The sequence below is a fragment of the Diceros bicornis genome, chromosome 6 (genome assembly GCF_020826845.1).
Source record: "Diceros bicornis minor isolate mBicDic1 chromosome 6, mDicBic1.mat.cur, whole genome shotgun sequence".
In the NCBI taxonomy this organism is placed as follows: domain Eukaryota; kingdom Metazoa; phylum Chordata; class Mammalia; order Perissodactyla; family Rhinocerotidae; genus Diceros; species Diceros bicornis.
In genome coordinates this window covers 29,140,645-29,154,272 of record NC_080745.1, presented here as the reverse complement: position 1 = coordinate 29,154,272, position 13,628 = coordinate 29,140,645, and the positions used below count along the sequence as shown (strand labels likewise).

At 42.7% G+C, this 13,628-nt stretch overlaps 1 protein-coding gene across 1 annotated transcript in view; it reads right to left on the bottom strand.

The window, feature by feature from the left end:
* POLR3A (RNA polymerase III subunit A) overlaps positions 1–13,628 on the bottom strand; it is a 47,607-nt gene that overhangs the window by 28,489 nt on the left and 5,490 nt on the right. The window contains exons 6-11 of the mRNA XM_058543106.1: positions 9,176–9,415; positions 8,893–9,055; positions 8,578–8,714; positions 7,082–7,185; positions 6,064–6,205; positions 2,665–2,805 (exon numbers count right to left, since the gene is read on the bottom strand). Coding sequence (XP_058399089.1) covers positions 2,665–2,805; positions 6,064–6,205; positions 7,082–7,185; positions 8,578–8,714; positions 8,893–9,055; positions 9,176–9,415 — 927 coding nt within the window. The remainder of the gene's footprint in view (positions 1–2,664; positions 2,806–6,063; positions 6,206–7,081; positions 7,186–8,577; positions 8,715–8,892; positions 9,056–9,175; positions 9,416–13,628) is intronic.

The window sequence follows — 13,628 nt, the reverse complement described above, 5'->3', positions numbered from 1 at the left end:
GGGACCTGTCCAGATGGTAACTAGAGATTCTTCCATCCTTGGGGCCTGTGTTTTATTGTTGTCATTTTTAACCAGTGAAATATGTTGTTAGAACAAAATAGATCCTCAATAGCAAAGTCGATGGCAAAGTCTAAGTGGTTGGTTGCAGGCTGATAGCTATTATCATTAGTAACATTCTAAATATTACTTTTTATTACAAAAATTATACATGTTAATTATAGAAAAATATCTAAAAATACAGACAAGGAAAAAAAAAAACCAAAAAAAAACCCCCTATACATGAACTGTCAAACAAAAAGAACTACTGTTTAAGACTTTGGTATATAACCCTTCCATCTTTTTGCTATAAACATTTTTATAAACATATAAGCATCTATTTACCAAACAATAGAGGATCACATCATACACACAATCTGTTTTTTTAATGAAAAGTAAACCATAAAGAGCTTTCATGCCAATAAGTATACTATGTCATCATTTTTAAGGGCCACACAGGATTCACTGTATGGATGTGACATAATTTAAACAATTTCTTACTAGTGGACATTGCCTGTTTCCCATGTCTTATTATAAGTAATGATTATTTCCTCTGAAGAGCTTACTGGAAATTAGAGTGCAAAATCAGAAAGAATGACTGTAGTGATCTATTCACCCTCTGACTGGGGAGCACAGAACAAGAACTCGTTCACGGCCACCCACCCTCCATCACCCACCCACGCATCAACCTTCTTCTCTTACCATCCACCCATACCCGACAAAGTACTTGTCACAATTGCTACAAATATTGAAGCGTAGGAGAAAATAGGTTAGGGTCTTGCTACCCCCCGGTATGATCTTACCATAGGGGCCCTGCACCTGCTGTTCCTCTGCTTGGATTGTTCTTTTGCTGACAGTCAATACTGCTCATTCTCCCCCTTCTTTCAGATCTCAGCTCGAACGTTACCTTTCTAGTGGCCCTCCCAGATAATTCTTTACAAAACAGGACCCCTCTCATTCTTTCTTCCTTACCCTGCTTAATCCTTTTCTTCCTAGCACTTATCACCACCTGGCATATTTTATATTTGTTTATTCTCTATCTATCCCCACTCGAATAGGGATGAAAACAAGAGTTTTGACTTTCTTATTCACTGCTGTGTTCCAGAAGAGTGCTTGGCACACAGTAGGTGCTCAATAAGCATCAACTAAATCATTTAAAAGGCCGAGGAGTCTGAAGAAATAATTCAAAAGAAGACAGACTCTAAATGTAAATAGATGGCCCTTGAGGGATTAGTTCTCATAGGAAAAGAAGGATTAGTTCTCATAGGAAAACACCCCAAATTTTCAACAACAGAGGGTAGATGAATCATGGTGTGCTAACTCAGTGAAATACTGCAAAGCCACTATAATCGATAATTACGAAGACTCTACAACAAATGGGGTATTTAGTTAAGCAGAAAAAAAGGAAAACAAAGGCTATTCTAAACCATGACCACAACCATCTAAATTCATGGATAAGGAACAAACAGATAAAAGAGGTAGAAATAAAGAAAAAAGAGAAGTTTTGATGTGTAGAAACTTTGGCATATGTAACTAACTCCCATTATGCTAGAATGTTTGAATAAATAAGAATCGATGTTTAAAAAAGTTGAAAACCTCAGTCTATTTTAGCTACATGAATTACTTAGAATTTATTAATAAATTCTCCAAAAGGTAATTTAAACATGCACACAAAATACATGATACATTAAATACTTCACTTCTCAGAAAAGATATGGCAACTTCCGCCATGAAGAAGCCAGGCAAGGGCGTGAATGCACCCACCCCCCGCTCCAAATCCTCACGTACTTCAACAGACCCGCCTACAGAACTTGACTGCCTTCACTTTATTTTTTTTTATTTTTTTTGTTTCTACCTGAAACCAAAACAGATTAGAAGCATTATATCAGAAACGGTAGGATTTTTGGAGGTAGGTACACTTAAAGCCACAAGACACATCAGATGTTCATAATACAGAAAACTAGAATACTGGAGAAAAGCAAGACCTAAGCTCTAAAAACTCAACAGTTTGGGGCCATTACATTTAGGAGGGAAGAGCCCTACAGAGCAGGGAGTGTGCACCACCGCACCACGGCTGGGCTCAGAGTGAACAGTATCTAAAGCACAAGAATTGGAGCCCAATTCTAAGCTTCTCAAGAACAGGCATCCCCCTCCCCCAGCACTGAACTCTTCCAGCATTTAACGGGCACTCCTTCACCACTTGTAAAATAAAAAGTGGTAACAGTCATTACAAAATGACTATGTTTATTGCCATTTAGAAGACAAAGAAGCATGTAATACACTTTGAGAAGGTTTCCACCCAGAATGTTCAATAAAATGTATTGGTGCTTAAAGAATCTTTAGCTATTGGAAAATCTACTTATGCAGAACATCTTCTTTTCCCATGATACCCAACAGTCAAGGTGTTGCTACACTCTTGTCTTATCTTTTTATAACTGGTGCTCATGTATATATTTCCTCTCAGGAACCCACGTTATAGGTTAGAAAATACCCCCTCCTCCAAATCAGCACCTTTTACAGACACTAACTCCCTAATATACTATTGGGTGTTTTGAAACAGGGCACGTTCCCTTTCCCTTCCTTTCAAGGAGCTGTTACACAGAAGATGGGCCACCCCGCCCTACATACCCCCATGAGAACAAGGGCTTCTGCTTTAGCTTCTTCTGTTTGAGGAAGATGAAGGTTCATTTCATCACCATCAAAATCCGCATTGTAGGGTGTACACACACACTCGTTAAATCTGAACGTCCGGTGGGGCTTGACCCTAGCCTGTGGAACACAAAACAAAACAAAATGGGAGGAGAACTTAGTCATTTATCCAAAAGCTTTTTAGTTTCAAAATATTAAAAAACGGGTTCTGGGGCCAGCCCTGTGGTGTAGTGGTTAAAGTGCGGTGCACTTGCTTCGGCAGCTCTGGTTCTCGGGTTTGGATCCCGGGAGAGGATCTACACCACTAGTCAGCCATGCTATAGTAGCGACCCACATAAAAAATAGAGGAAGACTTGGGCCGGCCCCGTGGCTTAGCGGTTAAGTGCGGGCGCTCTGCTACTGGCGGCCCGGGTTCGGATTCCGGGTTCGGATCCCGGGCGCGCACCGATGCACCGCTTCTCCTTCTCCTTCTCCTCAGCCATGCTGAGGCTGCGTCCCACATACAGCAACTAGAAGGATGTGCAGCTATGACATACAACTATCTACTAGGGCTTTGGGGGAAAATTCAATAAATTAAAAAAAAAAAGAGGAAGACTGGCACAGATGTTAGCTTAGGGTTAATCTTCCTCAAAGCAAAAAAAAGAGGAAGATTGGCAATAGATGTTAGCTCAGGCCAAATCTTTCTCACCAAAAAAGAAAAAAAAAAAAGGTTCTGGAAAACTGGAAACTTTACATTAAGGAAATAAATTTCTAGTACATTCTGTCAAGTGATATACGTACTTGTGGATTCATTCAGTAGCTTTATTAGATCAAACGAATGCAGTGAACTTGTTTTAATACTACGAGGCAAACACCAACATAGGAGCCACGTGATGGGGCTCCCATTGGCCGATGACACCACAGTTTGATATCAAAAAGATCAATGGCAGAAGCTGACTAAAAGGCACTGACTAAATAAGTTTAGTCAGCGTCATGAGTTTATAACGACACTGAAGAAAGGGAAAGCCAAAACAAACAAACAAAAAACCCAAACCAACCTAGTTGGCAGTAACTGAGCACCAACTTTTTACTCCCCAAATTGACAATAAAGGAAAAAGAATTAGGCATTTATTCTGCCTTTCCTTTAGGAATTGTATTTCTAGGTAGACCAATAGCCCTAGTTAACAAGCGAAACTTCTTCAGTGTAAGAATGCTAGGTATTAAATATGAAAGCAAAGATAAATTAGAGGATCCCCATTTTGCAGCCCCAATGAAATAATGTAGGCAACGATCACAAATGGATGAAACCATTAGAAAAAGGTTGACAGGAACCTTGCAAGGAAGACATCAGGTGAATCCCTAATCTTCCTGGCATAAATAAAAGCATGGCAACCAGACAATATGTGGCTCCTGAAATTAGGCAAGAGGAACTAGCCAGCACCACTCATGAGTTATTTTTGCCAACAAGTTGAACCTGAATCTGATCATGCCCTGAGAGCTAACTTCCAGTTCACAGGAGTAAGAGGAAGAATGAAGAAACACTTAATACCACACGTACACAAATTGAGAACACGGAACATTCTTCAGGACAAATGACCTGGTTTTTTCAACAATGACTCTGAAATTAAAAAAAGAAGGGAGGGGCCGGCCCTGGTGGCATAGTGGTTCAGTGCATGCGCTCCGCTGCTGGGGGCCCGGGCTTCAGATCCCGGGTGCACACTGACGCACCGCTTGTCAGGCCATGCTGTGGCGGCGTCCCATATAAAGTGGAGGAAGATGGGCACAGATGTTAGCCCAGGGCCAGTCTTCCTCAGCAAAAACAGAAGGATTAGCATGGATGTTAGCTCAGGGCTGATCTTCCTCACAAAAAAAAAAAAAAAAAAAGGGAGTACTATTCAGATCAATAGAGCCCTAAGACATGTATCAACTAAATGTAACGTGTAGACTTTGTTTGCATCCTGACTTGAACAGACTAGCTCCAAAAAGATTTTTGAGACACTGGGGTAAATCTGAATATGGACTGGGTACTAGACAGCACCCAGGAATGACTGTTCATTCGGTGGGTGTGCTAATGGCAGGCTGCTTAGGTGCTTCTTACACAAGTAAACTGAATACACATGGAAAAAAGACATGGCATCTGGGTTTATCAAAGAAAAAAGGGAGAAATAAAACAAGTGAGGCAAAACCTAGAAGATTATTGAATAAAGAGGATGGGAATACGTGAGCTTATCATAGTATTATTTTTTTTCTTTTTTGTGAGGAAGATCAGCTCTGAGCTAACATCCATGCTAATCCTCATCTTTTTTTTTTTTTTTGCTGAGGAAGACTGGCCCTGAGCTAACATCTACTGCCACTCCTCCTTTTTTTTTTTCCCTTTTTCTCCCCAAAGCCCCAGTAGATAGTTGTATGTTATAGTTGCACATCCTTCTAGTTGCTGTATGTGGGATGACGCCTCAGCATGGCCGGACAGCGGTGCGTCGGTGCGTGCCCGGGATCCAAACCCGGGCTACCAGTATTGGAGCACATGCACTTAACCACTAAGCCATGGGGCTGGCCCCATCATCGGAGTATTCTTTCTACTTTTGTGTATATTTGAAAAATTTCAAACAAAAAAATTTTCTATTTTAAAAATGCTCCAAAGCCAAGCAAAAGTTTCCAGAAAGGGAAGGCTTTTGTTCACCCCCTAAATCCCATGATCATAACCCCATAATCATAAACTGCTTCTTTGGTATTTCCACTGTTAGGTAAAAAGATTAATGCAATGTGTTCATAAACTACTGAAAAACTGAATCTAGAAAATCACTACCTTAAGAGCCTGTTTAAACACTGTTTGCAAATGCTCATGGATTTAATGGCTTTGCTGATAGGAGAATTTATGAATATTTAACAAATTAGAGTTGCATCTCATTTCCATTTTAAATCTCCAGAAAAAGGAACTGCTGCTGTTGCAAAACTAAATCAACAAAAAAATATGGTTTAAGGCATTAGTTGGAGCACTACTGCAAAGAAAAATCTTTTAAGCATTTTAGTTCCTTAGTCAATATGCGAAATTAAATCGAGTCAATTCTCCGCCATATCTACTTTACATAATTTGTGCACACATATCTATGTATCTATTTTTGTTTGTAAGTGAAATCATGCCAGTTACTTTTACACTAATTTTCAATTAGTTCCTCTCTGTTTTACTGTTGTATATCAATATTACAGTATAAATATTAAAAACATTGAAGGGAAGCTTGAAATGTAAAAGTTTCACTCAAACTAAAAAGTGAGAGAAGAGGAAAATCAAAAGTTATGAAAATTTGAGATTACTGGCAATTTTAGAAGTCCAGAATTCAGCACTGCACACACAGCAGATTTCCACCTGAGACAAAATAAACACAGAAACCTCATACTCACCAGATGCGCCATAATGCTCAATTTGTGCAGCGAGGGCTGCCGATTGAACAGTACCACATCTCCATCTATGAGGTGTCTCTCTACGATGTCCCCATACTTGAGCTCCTGAGCCATCTTCTCCCTATTTCCGTATTTCAAAAACCTGAACATACAATAATAAACATGATTTGTGAGAACAAAGTTCCCTCACCAAGTTTCTCCTTCTTCAAGTTAGGATTCAATCTCTAAAACGATCAGGGGCTGGCCTGGTGGCGTAGTGGTTAAGTCTGTACACTTCGCTTCAACAGCCCAGGGTTTGCCGGTTCAGATCCCAGGGGTGGACCTATACACTGCTCATTAAGCCATGCTGTGGTGGCGTCCCATACACAAAATAGAGAAAGACTGGCACAGGTGTTAGCTCAGCGACAATCTTCCTCAAGCAAAAAGAGGAAGACTGGCAACACATGTTAGCTCAGGGGCAATCTTCCCCGCCAAAAAAAAATATATATACATATATATATACATAAATAAAATAGATCACATTTCACTGAATCTAAGGAGCACCAATAAGCCACCAATTAAACTATAACATTGATTCTAAGATATCTCCTAATTTTAGAAATGTTAAAATATGAAGAGTGTGTCTTAGAATCACAGAACTACAGTAATAAACCAGCTTCTCCCACAGGGCCCTATTAGAATCCTCACATGAGACAAAAAGGCACTGGTGGTCAGTCGTCGTCTTGCTGTGAAAGCTGGAACAGGAGAAAAGAGTGCCTCCTGCGTTATGAATACACTGAAGGAACCCTGGAGAGCCCAGGTGACACAGAAAATGATCCGCTTTCGTACCCCAAAGTGTTCCGTCCACCTAGATCCAATAACACTAAATGCTGGGGACCGAATGAACACTTCGTGTATGTTCCATGGTCAAACAGAACAAATGACGTACCTAGGCTCATTGCAATTTAAACAGGTATTTTCCACATACTAAAATGACATGAGATAGTAGTTACATTCAACTAGATTGGGAAAGCATTACCTTTTCATCTGTGTATGTCTCTGCTGAATGAAATTGGCTCCTGGGTGAACTTCAGGGCCATTTTGAACCAGTTTCCTCAAAAAATTGATGTTTGCTTTGTTCACCTGCAGGAGCACAGTAAAAAACACACTGAGATACTGCTAGGTTTCTGTAAGTTAGCTCACTACACTGAACTGTGTCTCCACCTTTACTTTCCTGGTGTAGATTCTAAGGAGAATGAGAGGGACCCCCTGGAAATCCTGCTGCCTAGGGTCCTGAGTAACAAGAACAATGGATTGCACACAGGAGCCCAAGTTCCAATCTCAACTCAGTCGCTCATTTGCTGGGTGACACAGCCAAGTGCTTTACTGGCCTTTGGTTTTCCTATCAGTAAAACTAGTGGGCTGGACTTGATCTGGAGGGACCTTCTGGCACATTCTGTGATCCTAGAAACAGGTGGCAGCTTCATCTGCAAGCTTTACCATGGGCTTCCAAGGTTTAAAAGCCCTGATACCAGCACCACAGGCCCTGGTCTGCATCTCTGGGTCCTGTAACCTCCTGGACAACGGTCTGGTGGAACATCATTTCAGAGAAGAAAACTCTGGATCATTAGTAACTCAACTGAGGACATTTTACACAGGCTTTACTAGAAGCATCTATGATCTGGGCTAATTAGGAATCTCAAGGGCAAAGCCAAAGCCAATCAACAGCCTCCTGTTAGCAGGCCTTGCTGTTATTTACACCTCAGTTATAAAAAAAAAAAGTACTGTAAATACCATTTTATACTCACAATGAGAGTGAGATGAATGTAAAGTGGTGCACCCTTTCTGGCTATGCGTCAAGAGCCTTAAAATATTCAAAGTCTTCAACTCTGATTCTAAGGTTTTACAAATAATAATCCATTCCAAGAAAATTAACTAGGGGTGGTGTTTATCATTTAGTTACATTTAAAACATGAGGCATGGGGGGCGGGCCTGGTGGCGTAGCGGTTAAGTGCGCGTGTTCTGCTTTGGTGGCTGGGGGTTTGCAGGTTCGGGTCCTGGGCACGCACCAACGCACTGCTTGTCAAGCTATGCTTTGGTGGCATCCCATATAAAGTAGAGGAAGATGGGCACAGATGTTAGCCCAGAGCCAATCTTCCTTGGCAAAAAGAGGAGGATTGGCATTGGACGTTAGCTCAGGGCTGCTCTTCCTCACACACACAAAAAAGTAAAAAAAATAAAACATGAGGTATGAACCAAAACAGAAAGATGTCCAAGATGATAATACTTGGGGGAAAAAGTTGCAGCACAGTATGTTTACATATACACACAAAGCCAGACACACTTGTGGTTGCATACATTGTAGACGTTATACATGGTGATATATGAATGAAACAAACTGCAAAGATACACACACTCACACACACCAAACTATGGGTTACTGGGAACTTTCCACTGTCTGTTGTTTGTAATCTCAAAATATAATGTAAAAGACTGGACTCAAAATAAAAAATCAAGCAGGTGAATGGCACTTACTTTCTCAGGAAACGTTAGAATTTTGGCCACATGAACTGGCACAGCTACTTCATCAATCCGGAGGTTGGGGTCAGGCGAGATGACGGTTCTGCCAGAAAAATCCACTCTCTTTCCTGAGAGATTGCCTCTAAATCGACCTAAATAAACAAAAATATGTCATAGGCTCCCAGGGCACAACGTGTGCTGTTTGGGGGTAACATGGCCCGAAAGACTGAGGAAGGCCTGTGACCTCCAACTAGATATACTGGACACACACTCCAAAAGAAGGAAACAAAGGCAGTAGACTGTCTCCTGCACATCTTGTTGGAAATGTACCCTGTTTTCCCTTCAGGCGCTGGACGAAACCTCTGGTCCACTTCTTGGGCGCCATGTTGAGGGGAATGCCTGAGAGCTCGCTGTTAATATAGAGGGCACACTGCAGCTGCAGAAAGTCCCAGTCCTCCATGATCATCTGGGTCTTAGCTCCTGATATCCGATGCTGAAAACGAGCAGAGAAGGAACAGAAACAAGCCCGGTCAGTTCGGCTCTCTTATCAGAAGCGTTTGCACAGCTATACTCCAAAACTTAGGGCTTGCAAATGCTAATGGGAAGCACTGACCTTTTTAATGACATCATTTAGGAATATGATTTCTGTTAATTTCATTGTCAAATCATCTTCATTGGTGCCAGACTTCAAATCACTCACAACAGAGGGCCTGATACACAAAGGAGGCACTAAAAGTCGTGTGAGAATCAAATCAGAGGGCTTTCCAGCTTCTGGATTCATGAGAAGTAGAGGCACATCTTCAGCTGGGATGCGTTTAAACAAATTAAGAACTACTAAGGGATTCAAGTTTTCCTACGGAAAGGAGAGAAAGCAATGGAAATATATGTTAATTTTCCACAGCCTGGGCAACAGTTTACTTCTCCATGCCCTCTAACCTACCCACCACTTACGTATAAGTGATGGCAGAGATTTCTGTTGATAACATGCTACGTTGTGAGAGCCTTAAAAATGTGCATGATTATTCAAATTATTTAAGCCAATAATTCCACTTCTTAAATTATTCCAAAGGGTAAATTTTAGAAATGAACACAAAGATGCAGCTACAAGGATGTTGACTAAAGCTGTTCTTAATAATGGAAACTTGGAAATAGCCTGACAGGTTACTGGCTAGATAAGAGCATGGTCTATCCATCCATGGAAAACTATGAAGCCATTTAAAAAAATGACACCACAGAAATGTAGCTATTGTCATGAAAGGTGTTCACAAAATACTGGTAAATGAAATAAGCATGTGTATGACAGGATCTCACTTCTGGGGGGGAAATGTACATCTATACAGAAAAGAGGCAATGGAGGAGTTTACCAAGGTGTTACCAGGGCTGTCTTTAGGTGAGTGGAATTATAATCTTTTTGCTTCTTTATTTTAACATTTAAATTTTCTGTAGTAAACTTTTATTGCTTTTGTATTAACTTCACTTAATAGAAGTGCTTGGCTGTAACGAGTAACTCATAAGAACTACGTGAATTATCAGACATGTTCAAAGATCAAAGGTAAGAATGGTCAGCTTGCGTTTGTTGCTGCTTATTAACTTTTCTTGGGATCTAAGCTTATTTGACTGAAAGTACAAGTTACAAGCAGAATCTGCTATGCATAACTTAATGAGAAGGGGAACAAAGTGAACAAGGGAATGTTTGAGCAGCTACTGCCCTTAGAACTCTGCTGCATGAGGAAGCCACTGGGGCCCCGCCCTGGAGGAGAGGGCAGTGGAGTTGGGGAGAAGGAAGGTTTTCTAGTCCAGGTCCTTGCCCAAAGAAGAATTCCCTCCATCAGCTTTCCTGTCTCCCAGCAACGGGCACCTCACTACCACCTAAAGCAATAAGGCAGGAAATCGAAAACTGCTCATAGACTCCTAGGAACGGGACAAAGGCCAGCCCTCCCCTGTAGTACCCGTCAGTACTAGACAAGAACACCACAGAGCTGAAGGATGTCCAGGAGGGCAGGAGGACTGGCACGAGTCTGGAAAGCATTTCTTAGCAAGAGCAGTGACTCAAGAATGATAGAACAACTGCCTCCCGCGAGGCACATGGAAGAGGCTGCTGCCTTCTTCTGTTACGCACCAGGACACAGGAAAAAGGGACCGATGGAGAGAGCACAAGCAGGGCTGTTTCACACAAGGCAGAGCCTTCCATCAGCTAGAGCTCTCTAGTGACGGACCGTGGGCTGCCTTGGCTGGCGGTGAGATAAGACGGCTGGAAGGATGCCAGTCGGGGCAGCCTGTCACTCACGCTTCCAGGGACATCGTGGAAGGCATTTCTACCTGGTGGGGGGGGAGATAGGACTGATGCCATCTATGGAGGGACACTTGTCTGCAGACCCACCAACCCCTGGATTTGTATTAAAATTGGGAGTAGATATATGTCAGTCTTCGGGGGATAGAGTCCAGAGGTTTTGTCCAATTCCTAGAGGGGTCTGTGACCCAGAAAAGGCCAAGAACCACTGCTCTAGGGTCTGTCCAACTCAATCGTGCTGTGTTGCCCATAAAAGCATGGGGTTCTGCATTCCTAACAATTAAGTGGGCAGGTAAACATGTCAGGACATGGACCATCCCAAGATTAAAGAGCTGTGGGGCAATATGGCCACTTGTCTCCATGCTGCCCGTCTCCATAAAAAGCAAATGTAACTCAGTAATACTGCGTTCACTCAGGTGAGTAAGGGGCCCTCTCTGAGGAAGGGCCGCCCAGAAGTAGGCAAATGGAGAACTCATGTTTTGCTCCCCCTCCTTTCCCAGGTAGTATAAGAAGAGCCGGGATGAGCTGCCATGACGGCCATCAAACAGGACCTCAGAAAAATGGATCTTGTTACAGACCAAGCTTAAGCAGAAGAAACCAGCAAAAATACAAGACGGAGCACAAATATTATACAAGGCACAATGTACCTTGAGGTTGAGGTAAGGGTGGGATCAAAGAAAGGTACCGAGAGCTGAGGAGGCTGCGTGGAACAAGCTAAGGGATGGAGGATTCTGGTGAGAAGGAGGGGGAGGAGGGGAGGCTTCATTAAGCTGAAGGGACACTGTGAGTCTGAGCACACAGCGGAGGTGCAGGAGACCTCATCTGTCTTGACCATGATTGTTATTACTACAGGCACGTCAGTAGCAGTGATAAATACCACTGCAACTGGGTAACATGTTCTAGGCACTCACTATGTGCGAGGCACCGTGCTAAGCACTTGATCTGGAATTCATCTCTTATCCTCACAAAAGTTCTAAAGCAGATACTCTTGTGATCCCTGTTCTATAGTTGAGGAAACTGAGGTCCAGGTGGGGTCATGTGTCCAAGGACTCAACTAAGTGGCAGAGCTGGGCTCTAATCTCAGGTCTGTCTGACCCCAAAGCCAAAGCTCTTATTCACTAAACCACTACCCTAAACACCTCTGGGTCACCCTGGGTCAAGTGGGGTGGGGAGGACCGGGAGGTGGTGGCAGTGAGGAATGCCCTGAGAGCCCAGCTTGATATGATAGACAAGTGACTCTTAAATGGGAGGGGGTTACCTCCTGGCTGAGTCATTTAGGAGACTTGTCCAAACAAGATGCCTCCCAGGCCCTAGAGAGAATCGCTGCTACTGCAGAGAGCGTGGAGCAGAGAAGAGGACCAGTCCTCAGCAAGGAAGGACGGTGGCCGCAGGCTGCTGGGCAGAGAGCTGGCTGGGGAAAGTGGTGGTGAGGCTGACCCTGGAGCAGCAGAGGGAGTGCAGGGGAGATGACAAGCAAGGCTGCACCCGTGAAAGCCCTCATGCTCACTGCCCAAGGCCACTTGCCAGGCTTCTGGCCTCCTCTACACAGCCACCAGCCCGCAGAGCACCTCCCTTGCACGGTCGCAGAAGAACAAGATCGCCTCTCAGGCTGCACCTTAACTTCCCCTGCAGCAGTTTCATTCTAACACCTTGAAGACATCGCCACTTGAACCCATCGCTGCTGCCCTCCATCCCGCTTTCCAGGAGAACTGCCATTCTTCCTGACGCCGACACACGGGGACTCCCTCTCACACCCCCCTCCACAGTGGGTGATCACCAACTCCTGTCCAGTCTTACTGCATACAGCGACTCTGGCCTCTGGATCCACTATCACTACCTAGCTTCAAGGTCTGCTTTCCTTTTACCTTTTTTTTTTAAAAAAAATCAAAGGATAATTTACATTTAGTAAACTGCAGAAGAGAGTAGAGACTGATAAATTTTCACATGTACACACCTGTACATATGTACCACCATTCAGATAAAGATATGGAATATTTCCATCTCTCCAAAAAGTACCCTGATACCCTTCTTCAGTCAGTACCAAGCCCTCACCCCAGGGGTAAGAGCTCTCCTGAAGTCTATCACCACAGATCAGTCTGGCCTGTTCTTGGACTTGATCTAAATGGAATCATACACTACATACTCTTGTATAAAGCTTCGCTCTCTCAGCAGGATTCTGAGATTCAGCCAGGTTGTATATGTCAGGAGTTCATTTCTTTCATTGCAAGACAGTATTCTGTGGGGATCTATGACAATTTGTTAATTCTCCTGCTGACAGTCATCTGGGCTGTTTCCAATTTTGGCTTTTATTAATAAAGCTGCAATGAACATTCTTTTACGAACATTTCTGTGGACATATGCCCTCATTTCTCTTGGGTATATACCTAAGAGTAAACTGCTAGATCATATGGTAAGCGTAGGTTTAACTTTATAAGAAATGGCCAACTGTTGTTCAGAGTGGTGGTAGCATTTTACATTGCAGCATCAATGTACGAGTCCCAGCTGCTTCAGATCCTTGCCAGCACTTCGTTTTTAATTTTTTTACACTTTAATTTTTCTGGGGCAGGTGGCGGGGGGAGGGTTAGTTAGCATTTCCCTGATGACTAATAACACTGAGCAACTTTTCATTCATTTATTGGCCATTTGAATACACCCTTTTGGAGAGTGCCAATTCAAGTCTTGCCCCTACTTGTAAAAAATGGGTTGTTTTTTTATTAATTTTTAAGAACTATTTCCTATATTCTGGATATAAGAGTCCTCTGTTAGATACATGAAT